The sequence below is a fragment of the Filicampus tigris genome, chromosome 6, assembly GCF_054856515.1.
Source record: "Filicampus tigris isolate MCC_2025a chromosome 6, RoL_Ftig_1.0, whole genome shotgun sequence".
Classification (NCBI taxonomy): domain Eukaryota; kingdom Metazoa; phylum Chordata; class Actinopteri; order Syngnathiformes; family Syngnathidae; genus Filicampus; species Filicampus tigris.
In genome coordinates, this window is record NC_141222.1 from 10,637,333 (window position 1) to 10,653,566 (window position 16,234).

A 16,234-nucleotide genomic window follows, 5' to 3' on the forward strand; every position below is an offset into this window, starting at 1 on the left:
AGACTAATGGCTACCCACACCCGGCATCCTGCATGGTAACACCACTGACTGCAGATGTTTTTCTGTTTGTATCCATGTGCCCTGAGACTGACTTGCACTAGCGAAAAAAAAAAAAAAAAAGTATGAATGGATTATAATTTAAGAGACACTTGTGGGCCTCCTGACTATAATATGGTTGATATGATGTTTCTGATGTATTCAGTCACTCCTGAGTCACTCTTATAAACCTCATGACCTGCCTCCTAAAATCAAATACAATCAATATCAAGCAGGTTTGTGTGATACTTTTAGAGAGATATTTCACAATGTGTTTATCAGTGTTGAACTGCGCCGCACATCTGTTTCTAATATTTGGATGGATTAGGCATAATAGGCATTGTGCATAACTGATGTTGAAAAAAAAACCATTTTCATTTGTACTTAAGTACATTTCAGAGTCTGTACTTTTTAACTTTACTGAGTCAAATCAGCACTTCCACAAGTAAGTGCAGAGGGGGAGAAGTTTTGCCTCTTTTGTTGAAAGTTGTGTGATTAATAGGACCATTTTGCTTTTCATTTTCCCTGTATGGCCCCGTTGTGTCAGATGAATAATATTGTTATTATGCAAACAATTTCAATATTATTCTTAACTTTTGAGACTGATACCCTGAACACATTCCTACAACGGGCACCTGCTTAATAATAACAGCATGCGTTTGTGTTTCTGATGTGTTGTGGTCTCTCATTCTCTGTACAGTAAAAAGTGCATCTTTTAAGTGATGCAGATTCCGAGAAATGTATCTCGTCTTCACACTTCTCTCTCTTTGTGCTGCAGCAACAATAATAACAGAAACGCAGAGGCATGTGTAAAAAAAAAAAAAAAAGTGTGATATACAAACACACACACACACACACGCACACCAAATCATAATTGCAAGCATAGCACTGAGTTGATAAAGACTCAACAACATATGGTTGAGTTAAACCTTAAATGAGATTCCTTGCTGACCTCATTGCTCTAATTTCTGGAGAAACACACGCACACACGCATTCACACGCCCCATTCTTTGAAATCCTCCTCCACATTTGTGTTTTCGCACTTAATGGGAAAGACAAAACCACATTTCTGAAATCAGCTCAAAGACTGGAATGGGTTGACCTTGTTTTAAAACGCTTCTCAGGGACGGGAAATTGAGAAATCTCAACTTGCAACCGGTGGCCAGAAGTTCTGTATTTCTCATGTGTACTCATTTCACTCTTTTGATTCTGTCAACTGATAATCAGGGGATCTGTAATTTAATTTCTTTCTATTTACCGACTCTATATGACTCAAAAAAGCAGACGTACTGTAAGAGGTTTGCAAGTCATGGATCTTTGCAGAATCCCACAAGCATCAAATGACACTGTAGACACACATTTCTTTTCAAAACAAGAAAGCAATAACAAATCTATAATGATAATAATAATAATAATAATAATAAGAAGAAAATAATCATGTAAATTAATGTATTGATCAAGTCTTTATTATTTTTTTAATCCTGTCAACGCTGAATACCAAATTGATGCCCAGCTTGTAAACATGCATGCTAGTCTATACAATAATCAGAGAAATTTCCTTATGGCAAAAAAAATTCAATCAAATCAAATCAAATTGTATTTATATAGCACTTTTCACACACAAGATGCAACTCAAAGTGCTGTACATTAAAAACATCACACAACTTCCACCTTCCCTCCCTCCCTCGCAGTATACACAAAGACAGACAACCACAAGCACACTTGCACTCACTCACTTACACACAAATACACAAACGCACACACATATAACCTTAAAAATATGCTTTTATCTGACAATATAAGAGCAATGAGGTGCAACCTTAAATGTGCATCGCCAATAACTAAACAGTATCTAGGGGCATTACTGACACATAACTTGGAAAAAAAAAATTATATATATATATATATATATATATATATATATATATATATATATATATATATTTTTTTTTTTTTTTTTAAACCGTTAAATAATAGTAAAACAAAAACGGTTTTTTTTACAACTATTTACATCCAATTCGACTGTTCTGAAATAATTCATTGACTTGATCAGGTTGATCTAAAAATACACATTTTTAGAAGTCATATTTTGAAAGGAAAATTCATTTACTTTGGGATGAGTATAATTGTTGATTTGAGGACACTCTTGTGTCATTGCTACATTTTAGCATGAAGCCATTGTGCTAATTGCATTGTGTTATGGTGTTTGTACCCACTAATCCACAGGCCACTGAATGGCTGGCCAAGAGTGAAAATGCCTCAGTCAGCAGGATGGCATCTCTGTGCAGGCTGAACCAGACTGTCAAACAGATCACTAAAGCCTGCAGTGACTTCACATTTTATTGTATCTGCGGCAGAAAAAGACCAATGTTGAACAAGTTTCACTTTCTTAATTTGAATCAAGTTGAACTGCAAAGTGATGACAACCAGGAAGGATGCTAATCAGTGTGCTGCCAGCATGATAGAGGTGGGTTTAGGTCTGCTGTTGCTTCTCTGTTCTATTTTTCGTGATAAAGCGAACGATTCTGATTGGACAGAACTGTCAGGGAGAACACTCAAAGACACAGCGGGAACGAGAGGAGGAACTTCTGCTTACAGCCTGGAAAAGCATGGTGGGTACATGAACACTTTTATCATGTCTGCTGACTTTTTTGGCTAGGGATGCACTGATACCACTTTTTTTCCAGACCGAGTACAAACATAACTATTGACATTTAAGTACTCTCCGATACCAAGTTCCGATACTTGATAATGCCATTATGTCCTGCAATTGTGATGAAAAGTGGTTTTATTTTAATCATATTGCTCAAAACAACAAAAGAAAAATATACCAGCACTAAGCTGCATTCATACATTACACTTGTTCTACACTTCTGCAGTTCTGCAGTGAGTTGTCTTTGCAAGTATTTGCGGTTTCTCCAAGGTACTGTGGGCCTCTTAACTGAAGTTCTTCAGATGCTTAATCAAATTGCTCGTGTAAAAAGTGTCAGACTTTGTCCCTCCTTTTGGCAATTTTGCAGAACATCATATGCAGTTGGCTTTAGTGTTGTCATCTGTCCCTGAAGTATTGCCACATGGCTTTTGGAGTTATGTACACTGTGTGTTCTGCTTCTTTTGTGTGCACCTTGACCGTCAGGGAGCAGTGCGGTGCACCCAAGCAGAAAATACATAGAAAATACCGTACTATATAATGTATGCCTGTGAATATTGTTGTATTATCTTTCTGTATACGCCTATTGATGAGGCACTTGTGTTCGAATATTCATTGTTTGAAGTTTCAATGCCAATTCGTTAGCCCCTTTATAGAGTTTCGCATTGAGTTAGCATTAAGGATACAATGTGGTACGAGCAAGCCACGCGTTTGATTAGATAGACATGCAATTCTCTTTATTTTGTTCGAGTTTAACAGTCAACCGGATGTGTTGATAATCAGTACGTACATGAAGCAAGCACAAGTGCAATGTTTTGAAGAACTGCTCATTAGCTGCACGCCACACGCTCAGGGCGGGGCAGAATAGTAATGTAAGGCTGATGAAATGGTATCAGTGTAGTAGTAAAGGAGCATTGATAAAAGTATAGATGGAGAGTATTTACTGTATGCTCCGATACTGGTGCCGGTATTGGTGCATCCCTACTTAAGATTCAGAATTAAGATTCAAAGTCAACTGAGAGTTCTAGCACAATCACTTAGCTACTTAGTAATTCATTAAGACGTGTTTTCCAAGAACTTTTAGTGTATGTGTAAGTAGATGACATATAGTTTCTTTCCTGTACTGGACGAAAGGTCATGTTTCTTGAACACTTTTTTTCCTCAGTCATAAACAGAGATGGCAAAAGTACTCACAATTTTACTAGTACAGATACTTGTGTAAAAAGACAACTTTGGTAAAAGTACTAATTCAACTCCTGTGCTTAAGTAACGATTTAAAAAAGGTGCAGACTGTGAGTCTGAAATGTACTAAAAAAAGTAAAACTTGATTTTTGCTATAATATGTATATATAATTATTTACAGTGGCCATATTGATAACATCGGCACAAAGGGGGGAAAAAGATTCTCTTAAATAAGGCCATAGACGGGGGAAAATCTTGCTTCTCCGAATCTGTTGCCATCATCGTTAATACTACCTGGTTCTGGTTCCTCCATGTCGCTGCTGCTCCTGTCTTTCTGACTCTGTCAAGATCTTATTTGGGGATAAAGCACAGAGTAGAAAGGCAAATATCTCTTTTCAAATGTAGGGAGTAAAAGTAAAACGTCAGAAAAAAAAAAAAATTGTTAAAGCTGAAGTCAACCCAAACATATTTTTTTCAAGAATATGTTCTATGCAAACCCACTTGTTGAAACAAGGCATTCTGATAAATATTGCGTTTGTGGAATAAGAGTAAATCCACCTGTTTTTAGCCATTTCTGTAGCCGACCATTTTGTCACTTCTGTCAACTGAAAATGACATCACAGTTGCTCATAGTTCAGGTAACGACCAATCACGGCTGACCTGTTTTCTGAAGCTGAACCGTGATTGATCGTTATGTGAGACCTGAGTAGTTGTGATGTCATTTTCAGTCGACAGAAATGACAAAATTGCCGCCCCCTGAGATGGCTAAAAAGGGGTGTGTATTTTGCTGCTTAACTCATATTCCACAAACGCAACATTAATCAGAATGCTGTGTTTCAACTAGTGGGCCTGCTGGGAACATATTCTTGAAAAAATATGTTTTGGTTGATTTCCCCTTCAAGCAAACTAGAGATAGCTGAAAAATCCATTATAACAGTAACAAAGTATTATTTGTATTCAGTTACTTCACTACACCGGTAGCAATAAGACCCTTGTATGTAACTTGTCGGCCCATACGGTACTGCAGTAAAATAACAGCACCAAATATAAAGATGTTTTTTTATGACTTGGACTTCATGTTGCCCCTTGCAGTCCTTTGCTCTACAGCAGCAGACTTTGTGTGAGGACCCCAAACCTCCAGGCCCATCCCAGTCCTTCCTTTCTAGGCAGAGGCAATCATCCCGCAGCAGGAGGCTATTGCAACCCCGGTAGAAGCTTTCTTCTCCCTCTTGGTGAGCATGGACATGGAAAATGGACATTTATGTCCTCCTGGACACTGTAGAAATCAAGGACGGTCTGTTCTTTAATATACGGTACATTTGTTTCCATTGTACTGTGGTTCATTTAATGTCGTGTTATCGCCCTCTGCTGGCAAATGATGTAATTTATCTCCCTGTCTGTTCTGTTGTAATGTGAAGTACACTATACGGTATTCTAGAAATAAAAGGCTGTTGTATTGTAGGAAATGAGGCAATATAACTATCAATATTCCATGTCAACAGTATAAGTTTATTCACTTTATTAATTCAGTAGTAGCAATCGGTAAAAAACACTATTATTTCTGCTGTGTGAACATGCCCTCATAACCTCAGTCTCATCGCACTACTGTACAGAGGTAGTTCTTTGACAACGTTTAGTACAAAAAGTGCTTATTTACATCAGCCTTATCATATCGTGGTTACTTTAGTTTAACAAGGGACAAACTGTTACACTGGTGCAAACATTGATCAAGAGATAAATCACTTTTTGTCTCATAGCACCAAATCAAATACACTTTCTCTTATACATAATGAATATACAGTGTTACTATAAACATAACATATCGTCGCTGTCCTGTGAAAAACACTTATGTCCAATTTTGGGAAAAACATTTTCATGCTAATGTGATGTCTGTAACACGGAAACACCATTCACATAAAAATAAGTGGAAAAAATGGGCATAAGTGTTTCTCGCAGGATAGCGACGATACATAACATCCAAAGACAGTATATAGCAAATACTAAATTTTGTAGTAAAACTGTAAATTTCAAACCCTTTTTCCGATGAGGCCAATTTGACCATCTAAATGTGACATTTGTTTACTCTACCATAGTGCAGATGCGGATAGGATTATTGTAAGTTAGATGTTAAAGATATGCTACAGTATTTAGAGTTCAATTATCATACAGTCTAAAAACTCAAAATCCATAATTGTGTTGAAGTCCAGAACACAGGCAGTGTCACCAGAAGATATTTAGTGCGGGTTCTTTCTTCCCTTTTCTTTCTGTCCTTCACTTTCTTTCTCACTTTCTGCCTTTCTCTCTCATTCTTTCTTTTGTTTTATTTTGCTTTCTTTCTTTCCTTCTTTTATTTGGGCTTCCCCCGACATACGAAGAACATGCATGTTAAGTTGATTGAAGACTCTAAATTGTCCTTATGTGCGAATGCCATTTGTTTATCCATAGCCCAGGGTGTGCCCTGCCTCACGCCTTAAATCAGCCGACATTGGCTACAGCTCACCCGCGACACAAAATGAGATAAACGATATAAAAGTCAGATGGATGAATTCAGCATTATAGTTTCAAAGTTCATTGGACGACCGGTGCTTGACTAAGTCCCAGTCAGCTCCGATCCCATGCTGACACTGCGGAAGCGCTGGGGCTCGTAAGATGGAACGTTGAGGAAGGACATTTTGCGTTGACCTAAAGAAGGATGAGGAATGGAGGGCGCAGCTTTGTGGTGGTTGATAACAGGCTGCGAGCTGCAGTGCTCCAAACTGGAGTGGGAAGTCGGGTGAAAGGGGAAAGGAGAGGGGTGAGGAAAGGTGATGGGAATGGTGAAAGCTGGTCGAGTCTCTTTAGAGTCGCGCGGTGGAGGAGGAAGGCGCAACGCAGGAGATGGGATCTCTGCTTTCTCTTCCTCTGGTCTTGCGCAGCCACCTTCAACTCCAGTCCCGTACGTCTCAGTGTCCTCACCCCCCCGGCTGATGTCAGTGTGCCCCCGTGGCTTCTCCTGTTCGGCCCCAAATTGAATCTCAAGCAGAGGCACTCTGGTGCTTTTCTCCTCCCTGAAACTACACACCGTGCTCTGGGTGTCCTGCCCCAGCCCAGACGGCAAAGAGCCGCCTTTCCCTATTTTACAACTTTCACTGTCGTCATCATCGCTGATGCACTGGTCGATGCTGGGCGAATGATAAAGTCTCTGGAGCTGGGCCGAGGTGCGTCGCAGGGCTCCGCTCATGAAGCCGGTGTGTGAGGGGGCCGCGTTAAGGAGCCGGTTGAAGAGAGCCATGTTGGGGTGACGGCTGACTGACTCCTCCATGTTCTCAGCAATCTCCTCCAGAGGCTGGAAATGCATCTCTTCTTTGGGAATCCTACCAGACAGTACACAAACACTTCGGTCAGTTGTTTGATGATCACACATAATGCTGACATTGTTGTTTGGTCAATCTTTATCAGGGCTTGACAATGTTTTTCACTACACGCCTTCAGAAGTGGTCAAAGTATTTACTTACTGTACACTCTGTACTTACAGTAACAAGTAGAGATACTAATAAAACCACTGGTTAAATTAGAAGTACTTCATTCAAAGTATTTTTTTTTTTAATTTAACAGACTGAATTGTACTGTTGTATTGTTTTTTTAACATCAATTTTATATAATGCCTGTTTTGATTACTTGGCACAATGAAAAAAAAACTTCTATGGACACAATAGTTTTTTAATTGACTTCAAAATTCATGTTACATGATGCATTTTGAGGCTTAGTTTTGAAATCAAAGAGCTAGCTAGCTAGCATTGGCTCGATTTTTATGCTATTAAAAGAATGTGTTCTCAATAACACAATGTGGTGACAACACCGAACAATTCTATTAAATAAGGCCATGGATTATGCTCCCTGATTTATATTCCTTCACCGCTGCCTCCCCCACCCCCCGTTTGAGGAGATCCAAAATGGAATGTAAAAGCTGAAAGCACAGAAAATGAGAAAGTGAAAACCCCAAAGACTCACGCCATGTCAAACGTCGACCCTTGGAAGGAGGGTTTGCGCAGGACAAAAAGAGTTGCAGCTGTATAGGGTGGTCTCGGGTTGGAGTCGTTCCAGTAGCGATCTCGTTCTATCATCGGCAGATCTCCATACATCTCATCCACTGCCATCATGGACACCTGCCAGGTCAAAGAAAAATGCATATACAGATTAAACGATCTTTGGTAGTACTTTGTAATTTTAAAACTGGGCACTCTTACACACCACAACATATGTACACTTGTACAATCTATGAAACACGTATAGTGCAATGATGCCTTAAGATGTGAGTAACCTAAATTACTGAGTTTTTTCGAGGTATGAGCTGTCATTTGGCTGATTTTTTTGCTCTGATTTATGGGCACAAATTTGAGATGTGAGCTGTGGTTGCAGTGAACTCAACCCAAGTCACTTCACAATGAGCACCAGTTTGGCAGATAGTGAACAATTCTTTAAAAAAAGATTTAAAAAAGAGGCTTCAATCTGTTAAGGGGAAGTAACGCAAACATTTTTTTCAAGAATATGTTGTATGCAAGCCCACTTGTTGAAACAGAGCATTCTGATAAATATTGCGTTTGTAAAATAAGTGTTAATCCACTCATTTTTAGCCATCTCTGGGGCCGACCATTTTATCTTCTGTCGACTGAAAATGACATCACAACTGCTCACAATGACCAATCACGGCTCAGATTCAGAAAACAGGTCAGCCATGATTGATCTTTGTGAGCAGTTGTGATGTCATTTTCAGTCGACACAAGACAAAATGGCCACCCCCAGAGACGGCTAAAAATGACTGCATTTTGCTGCTTAACTTATATTCCACTAACGCAAAATTAATCAGAATGCCGTGTTTGAACTAGTGCGCCTGCTGGGAACATATTCTTTAAAAAAATATGTTTGGGTTGACTTCCTCCTTAATACCACTCCCAGTTGAAGTTTACTGTCAAAATAAAGATAATTACACTTTGTGTATTTTGAAACCACTATGTAACTTTGTCATAAAGGTGGAGTCTGCGATATTCAAGCTCCTGGCAAAATTTGAATGTAGTGTCATTTCATTACCCCCACCCCACCCTTGCGTCCCTTATCAAGCCTACTCCTTTCACGAATGTGCACATGACATGAAGCTGTCCATACAATGTGCACTGTGTACAAGAAGACGTTAGCCAAGACTGCTACATGGTAGCAAAGCTTGCTCGTGTTGGAAATGTGCCAAACACGAAATGTTACCGGTTTGATGTTGTATTTTTTGGACTGTACATTCAAGTAAAAACAGAAGGGAAGTGATCAACTTACTTGATGACCTGGTGAAAACGCCAACTTTGGCAGTGGTTTTCCAAGCCCAGCAATGCAGCAGCCCGCATAGGAAATCATCATTACATATATCTATTCTTTATTTGTTCCGAAAGCTGTCCAATTCCTTCATTTTAACTTTTGCCGCGAAGCAGAGTTCAATAATTCAGTTATGCCTTCTGGTTAGCTAGTTTGTGTGACAAGTTTAAATGGTACCAGACGGATCATTTTAATAATATTCTGTCAGGTCATACAGTTAGGTTTAACATTTTTTTCTTGTTTTATTTATTTATTCTATTTTTTTATTTTTAACAAAACTTTTTAAATCCGCTAGCTCAATGCCAACACATAATATGAAAAGCCGAAGACAGGCTAAGGAACACCATTGGTTACCGTTTAAGCAACGGATATTTGAATATAAATGTTGGAGCAATACATGTAGACAGATAATACCGGGTAACAATGCTCACTGGCAATGTTCCCTCTAAGTTGAGCACGTGAGCAATTGCGCACTGCCTCACCCTCTCAGCGCACACAATACATTTCCACATCGATTCCTTCTTTTCTACCCCAGTTTGATCTACAAACAGGACACCACACCATTCCCACGTCCCTTACAGATTCAGTCATGCGACCGAGGATGCACACTCAGTTGTCTTACTATAGTTTGAAGCATACATTGACACACATACACTCAAAATCACCACTGACATGACGCTGCAGGCGACACACGGAGCGCTCCATTTAGGAAATCCAAACATGGGCGCAGTTAACGAGCCCCTTAGATGAAGCACTTTTGCCTGTTTCTAGTCAGGTGACGAGAATTTTTTGTGTTTTATTAAATGATATGTTTTTCATTACATATCAATGGACACTGTGGGACCACATTGATACAAATTGTGTTGAGAGGTAATTAATTCATCTTAAAGTGACCTCAATAAAAGTAACAAACTAGGGCTGATTTTATTTGTGGCAGAAAATCTCTATTCAGTGCATTGCTGCACACAGATGCACGACAGCCTCTAAGTGCCCACTTTACAGCAGCCAATTTTAAATAACCCACAAATCTTCTTGTAGTTCTACATAAACGTACCTTACGCGTACCAATCTCCTGCATGGAGTCCAGCAAGCATGCTTCTGTCGTGTAAAAAAAAAAAAAAAACTCCACCCATGCCCACAGTTAGACTGCACTTAGACGGCCCAAAACCTGTACAAAAATTGCCGTTTTTGTTCACCTGTGCGCGTATTACAAGCACTTTCCTGCCACCAAATCACTTCTTAACCCTAAATTAAACACTTGTATACTGAAATACTTGGTTGTCACTATTTTTCATGACTTCTGATTTCAAATTCTATTTGTTGTCTTGTTTTTTTATGTCATTACAGACCACTGAGGGAAACTCTAACTGCGATGTGGCCCATGATGAAACGTTTACAGCAACAAAAACAGTAATATACATTTCAGTATGATGCAGAGCAATTCTACGGCATTACAAGCTACAACAACCAGAATAAATGCTAATAAGGTAAATGCTTGCAGCTCTGTCTCAAATTCCATGAGATTAGATAACGCAGGTGCAACGAAGTTCCCACTGATTGCGGAGTTTCAATATAGTGATAAGATTGTAAACACAGGAGCCAGAGGGTGAAGTAAAATGACAAAATAAGAGAAGAATTAGGCAACCTGGAAATTTCTGTCAATCAACCAGTTGGTCTCAAAGTCATCATCGTCTTCTCCAAAAGGGTTGATCAGTTGCTCTGCAACCTTAAGGAAAAGTGACATTTAGGAAACTCACTAAAAAGCCAGGTGAAAACTATTTCATTTCAATAATCCGAAGTAAACCGTCGCTGACCTTGAGCCACCCGGCATAAAAGAAAAACTGCAGCAGGGTGAAGATGGGCACGTAGAGGTCAAGGTCATGGCCTGGATAACCTTGATTAGGATCTAGAAACTGGCGACCGATAAGACATACCAGGAAAAAACTGTACACGGCTAAAGTTACTACCTGCAGGACAGATAGAGGGACAGGTTACTCGTCTTTGATTTAAACTGACCGAACAATTGGGTCATGTAACATGTAGATAAAATACATTGAGTGACCTCTCTTTGGGATCCAATACATGTGGCATATCTGAAACCTTCTCCGCATGGTGATAACACACTGTTATGGGATTTTTTCCCTCTTTTTTTTTGGGGGGGGGGGGGGGGGGTTAATTACAGTACATTTCATTTTTAAATAAGTAGTAAATTAATTCAGTTTAAGGGCAAATATGAACAATGTTTGCTGTTCATATAACTTGCAATTGGGATGTAGTACACATCTGTTGAGTATTTCATCAGAAAATGATTTAATTATGTCGTTTTTGAAAGTCTAGTGGGTCCACCAGACCCATGAACACTGGCTGAGTAACAAAAATACGAATACCACACAATGGCTATGATTGATGATCTAAATGACCTCTTTCTTAGTTTTAACGTCTAGGCGGAGGTGCAGCCAGTGTATCTGTGCCAAATGGAGGCCGAAAAGTGCCAAGTGCAACATAGCAACATTTTTTTACAAATTCCTCCCCGTCCCCTATAGGGAACATTTTTATCAGTGTTTTCTGAAATTTTTTTGGCGTTTACACAATTTTTTGTCGCTGTGCTGACCCATCAGTACTTACGATACTATCAATATTTTTTGTTTGACCCTCTGTTGTGAACACAGATTATATTACGCATTGTGTCTGCTTACCTGAGTATAGACCAGTGGAACACTGATCATGTCATAATGAAACAGCATTCCGCATTTCCCCCTGAACGCATTCAGCTCCTGCTTGAAAACAGTCACAAAGCTGAATGAGGTCACATTCCAACCTGAATCCTCCCTGTGTGTGTGTGCATGCGTATGATAACACACCTCAAGCAGCAGCTTGAGCGTGTGATCATCTTTGATGCGGCCCTCACAACGGGCCACAGCAGCCAGGTTGGTGAACCACACGCAAGGGATCCAGTATTTGTTGTAAGGAGAGTGGAGGCCTTCAAACTTCTTCCGCTCCTCTCTGCTCATAAAACCTGCACAGTTTTCAACCGCAAATGTAAACTTGCTTCGTATGGCAAGTCAGAGAAGTGAACCAACATGACTTGAGAGACAACTAATTCCTTGATGTCAAATTTCTGGGCCTCATAGGTTTAAGGAAGTTTACGTAAATAAATGTGGATAATGTAAAGTTGGCCGCTTTAAAGTTGGAATTTGCACCCCTGATCGTGTGTGTGCGTGTATGTGTGTGTCTGAATTACCATCTCCGTTCGTTCTAGTTCATCCCAAATGTGTTTGATGGGCTTATTAATATGGGCAGGTCTCTCACATTCCTCCACACCGAACTCATCATATCATTCCTTTATGTACCTTACTTTGTGCACTAGGAACAGAATCAGCCCTACCCAAATTGCTTTTGCACAGTTGAAAGATCTGTTTTGTCCAAAATGTCTTGTAAGAAGACGACTTGAGATTTGCACGGTCCAGGCCAACCCCTATTTGATCAGCCGGTATTAGTCCATACACTGTACGTTGTGTCATTTAAATACAATTATTTCAATCAGTTTCGCAGTGCTTATCAATTCAAACAATATTGATTCCCCCACGAGTGAACTGTGTACATTTTGATAGAAGTAAGCTTGTAAGGTTGGTCACTTATTTTGATCATTTTTATGATGTGCTTGTCCTGTTCTTCTTTTGTCCAGAAGAGGAGTCAGATCATTGTCAATAGTGTGTAAAGTTAAGTAAGTTCTATGGTGGAGCATCTGCACGACATGCTCTCCATTGCCATCAGACACTCACCAGCCTCCACCACATGGTCCATGGTGGGGAAACGCTTGAAGACAGCTGTGCTGACGGATCTGAGGATGAGCAGGGCTGACAGACTAGCATAGCGCATCATGGTGCGTCTGAGCAGGCGGCCTCGCTCGTCACTGCCCTGGAGGCCCCCTGAGAGGACACACATGAGCCGATCTGGAAGGGGGATGCTTGTGTACTGGTTCCACCATCGGTTCACCACCAGGGTCACGTAGAAACCTGCTCACAGCGTTCCAGAGGAAACACAAGACAGGGGTCAACTGTGCTGCTGGCAGGCCTGTACTAAAGCACAAGATGAAGCCCAACTTATGCTAGAGAGGTCCCTAAATTGCATCATTTTCAATTATTTGGCTGAATGGGGAAAAAAATGACAAAAGCACCACAGTCCCAAGATACTATTACATAACCTCTTTACATTTATTTTGTCCAGTAAATTTATTAGTACTGGCAGTACAGTAGATCTGCTTGACAGTAGAAATGTTCTGAGTTTGAAACTTAGCTCAGGCCTTCCTTTGTGCTTTGTCCTCCAAGTGTTCAGGGTTCATCCCATGTTTCAATGAAGCCTGGAAATTAACTGTGGGTGTGGATGTGAAAGTGAGTGGTTCTTTGTCTACATGTGACCTGCAATTGACTGTCGACCTTTCCAGTGTATACCCTGCCTTTGGCCTCAAGTTGGCTGGTCAAAAAAAAAACCTCTAGAGCAGTGTTTCTAAAGCTTTATTGAGCTAAGGCACATATTTCACATTCGGAAAAAATGTCACGGCACACCACTTTGCAAAACGATTCACAAAAAGTGGCAATACAAGGTCATTATGTATCTCCTGTCGTCCCGTGGAATAACGTTTGACTGTTTTGCCTGTTACTATACGTAGTTGGCCCAAATAACTTGGGATAAAGGTTATGTTTTTTTTTAAATGAGAAAATATGTATTTTTGGGTTAAAATAAATGACATTGTATAATTGCCTGCGGCTGCGGCATACCTGGTGATCTCTCATGGGACACTAATGTACCAAGGCAAACTGGTTGAGAATCACTGCTCTAGAGATCTGATGGTCTCTTATAGCTGGCATTAATTGCCACTTACCCAATACAAAGGACATTGGGATGAGACTGGCGTAGTGGTTGCAGTAAATTGCCAGCTTCTCAAAATACCTCTTCTGATCTTCAGGCAGCAAAAATCTAAAAGAAAAACAATTACCATTACAAAGCTTACTGACCAATTGTGGCTTGAATAATTACGGACGTGTGCACCTGTAGGCGCTGATACCTGTATGTGATACTGATGGCCGTGTACATGGCAAAAAAAGCCAGGAACTCCTTATACAACACCTTGTAGATACTTCCTTTCCACGCCAAGAGCAGCTTGGAGAAGCCGCAGAAGCGAGCGTTTGCAACTCTGGCCGTGTAGGTGACAGTCATTGTTGCCAGCATGCACCGGCTCAGGAGAAACAATATACTGTAGGTTTGAGTCACCTCACTAATAGCTGCATGTACAACACAAATTGAATAGGAGAAAGCAGTGGTTCTTATACTTTTTACAAGCACCACCACAAAAATATACTTAACTCTCCAAATATCAGGGCAAACATTAAAATACAGTTATGTAGCAGGCCTAAGTGTTCTTTAAAAATGAGAAAATTCCTAAACAGTATGTTCTTTATTATAAGCCACTGTAACATTGTTCAGTCTCAACATTAATATATGTAATATAATATATATTAATATACTTATATATGGAATCAAAACCAACTTAACTGATTTGAATTAAAACTGTATTGCACATAAATAAAAATCCAACTTCCAATAACATTAAAGCAACAGTTAAAAATTAAATGCAAATGTATTGTAATTAAATGTTGAACACAACTTAACTGTACTTCAAAAAAGGAAAAAAGTACCACACTTGTATTTCTAAAAAGTTGAAACAGCCTGTAAGATTGATTCTAATGTTTCATTGTAAATGTAAATTCTGACTTAAGTAAGTAATTCTTTCATGTACCACAAGACAGAGGCCGCGTACTGGTGACCAGTCCAGTGTACTCCACCTCCCACTCAGTCAGCTGGGATAAGATCGAGCTCATTTAAGAGTCGGACCAAACTGAGGAATAAGCGCTAAATAGGAAATTGCTGGATGGATCATTTGTTTATTATCATTACTGTAATTTACAGTAGTGTACAAGTTCATCACCACATAGTGAGATGTGTCCCTTAGCTAAATAAGGTGACCAAATAACAACAAATAAGAAAGAGGTTAAGTACAATACAGTGCAGTTACACCACTTAGCAGTTTAAAAGAATAATTACATCAAACTCACATGCACTTAACAGTTTTACTCTTAACTGTTTAATTTTGCATTAAAAAAAATGGTACCATTGCAGGAACATTTTTGTATTATTTTAGCATCCAGGGTTTACATTGTTAACATCACTTATGTTTCCAAATATGGTTCCTTGACAGAAAATTCAACACATTTGAAATCACTTCAGATTCGGCGTAATGAATCACATTTCCATATGACATGTACTAAAGGGAAATATCTTACCTGTTGGGAGTCTAGAAGTGCTAATTGCTCAGTTTGGTCCGTAGTGGTCCACGGGCTAAGCGGTTTGTGTTCACATTGTGGTTAAAAATCCTCTCTGAGTGTGTATGAGCTCCAATGGTGTTTTTGGCTCAAGAGCACACGACCCTGACGTCCCCCGGCGTCTACATGGCACTAATCATCAGAACCTCCTTGGTGCGTCCAGTGGTCAGTGCGCCCCGGGGTAAATCCCCAAATGGGGGAGGACGAGCAGCTCGTTAGCGCGGTTCCCGACCGGGAGAGAGCGGCTGGATGATGGAGCACAAGCGACAGGCCGTAACTACCGAACTAGACTGGAGGAAATTATGAAAGCCGAGCAAGTGGAACTTGAACAAACCTTTTGTGCTGAATATCAAAAACAAACAAAAAAACAATGTAAACATATTGATGATCCTACAAAACACGTGGATGTAAATTATAATTATGTCCACCTTTTATTAAAAAAATATATATATTCCTTTTGAGTTTTTTTCCTTCAACTATTCAGTGTTTCCGTTAATTGCTGCAGAGCCCAGATGTGACAGGTTAACTGAAAATTCATGCTTTGGCAAAGCCAATCCGTTGCCCTGCTGGAGGGCTTGTGGAGTGTGTGCATGTATCCTTAAGGTGAAGTGCTTGCTAATAAGCCCATAAAATGATTGCCCACAAAAAG

The 16,234-nt window shown here is 39.8% G+C and overlaps 2 protein-coding genes across 4 annotated transcripts; one reads left to right on the forward strand and one right to left on the reverse strand.

Moving 5' to 3' along the window:
- The first annotated feature begins 2,356 nt into the window (after positions 1–2,356).
- LOC147145747 (protein Hook homolog 2-like) lies at positions 2,357–10,600 on the forward strand. The gene is made up of 4 exons (XM_086033729.1): positions 2,357–2,503; positions 2,574–2,648; positions 4,961–5,100; positions 10,553–10,600. Exons 1-3 carry the CDS (start codon positions 2,456–2,458, stop codon positions 5,078–5,080), a joined length of 243 nt encoding a protein of 80 aa, XP_085889855.1. The 5' UTR covers positions 2,357–2,455; the 3' UTR covers positions 5,081–5,100; positions 10,553–10,600.
- On the reverse strand, positions 5,377–16,118 carry best2 (bestrophin 2). 3 transcript variants are annotated; one of them, XM_086033726.1, is made up of 10 exons: positions 15,547–16,118; positions 14,271–14,487; positions 14,088–14,182; positions 12,988–13,221; positions 12,067–12,221; positions 11,902–11,979; positions 11,020–11,172; positions 10,851–10,931; positions 7,859–8,013; positions 5,377–7,221 (listed from the first exon to the last, which is right to left on the reverse strand). In XM_086033726.1, exons 2-10 carry the CDS (start codon positions 14,432–14,434, stop codon positions 6,459–6,461), a joined length of 1,878 nt encoding a protein of 625 aa, XP_085889852.1. In that variant the 5' UTR covers positions 14,435–14,487; positions 15,547–16,118; the 3' UTR covers positions 5,377–6,458. The 3 variants fall into 3 exon arrangements, with proteins under 3 accessions (XP_085889852.1, XP_085889851.1, XP_085889850.1); XM_086033725.1 differs by having other exon boundaries at positions 11,902–12,221; positions 14,271–14,441; XM_086033724.1 differs by having other exon boundaries at positions 11,902–12,221.
- Between the last annotated feature and the right edge of the window lie 116 nt (positions 16,119–16,234).

Coding starts and splice junctions, on each gene's coding strand:
- LOC147145747 (XM_086033729.1), top strand. CDS start 2,456: ATGACAACCAGGAAGGATGCTAATCAGTGTGCTGCCAGCATGATAGAG. Junction 2,504..2,573: donor GTGCTGCCAGCATGATAGAG/GTGGGTTTAGGT, acceptor CTGATTGGACAG/AACTGTCAGGGAGAACACTC. Junction 2,649..4,960: donor TTACAGCCTGGAAAAGCATG/GTGGGTACATGA, acceptor TGCCCCTTGCAG/TCCTTTGCTCTACAGCAGCA.
- best2 (XM_086033725.1), bottom strand. CDS start 14,434: ATGCTGGCAACAATGACTGTCACCTACACGGCCAGAGTTGCAAACGCT. Junction 13,222..14,087: donor CCCAATGTCCTTTGTATTGG/GTAAGTGGCAAT, acceptor CGCTGTGAGCAG/GTTTCTACGTGACCCTGGTG. Junction 12,222..12,987: donor GGACCATGTGGTGGAGGCTG/GTGAGTGTCTGA, acceptor AAAACTGTGCAG/GTTTTATGAGCAGAGAGGAG.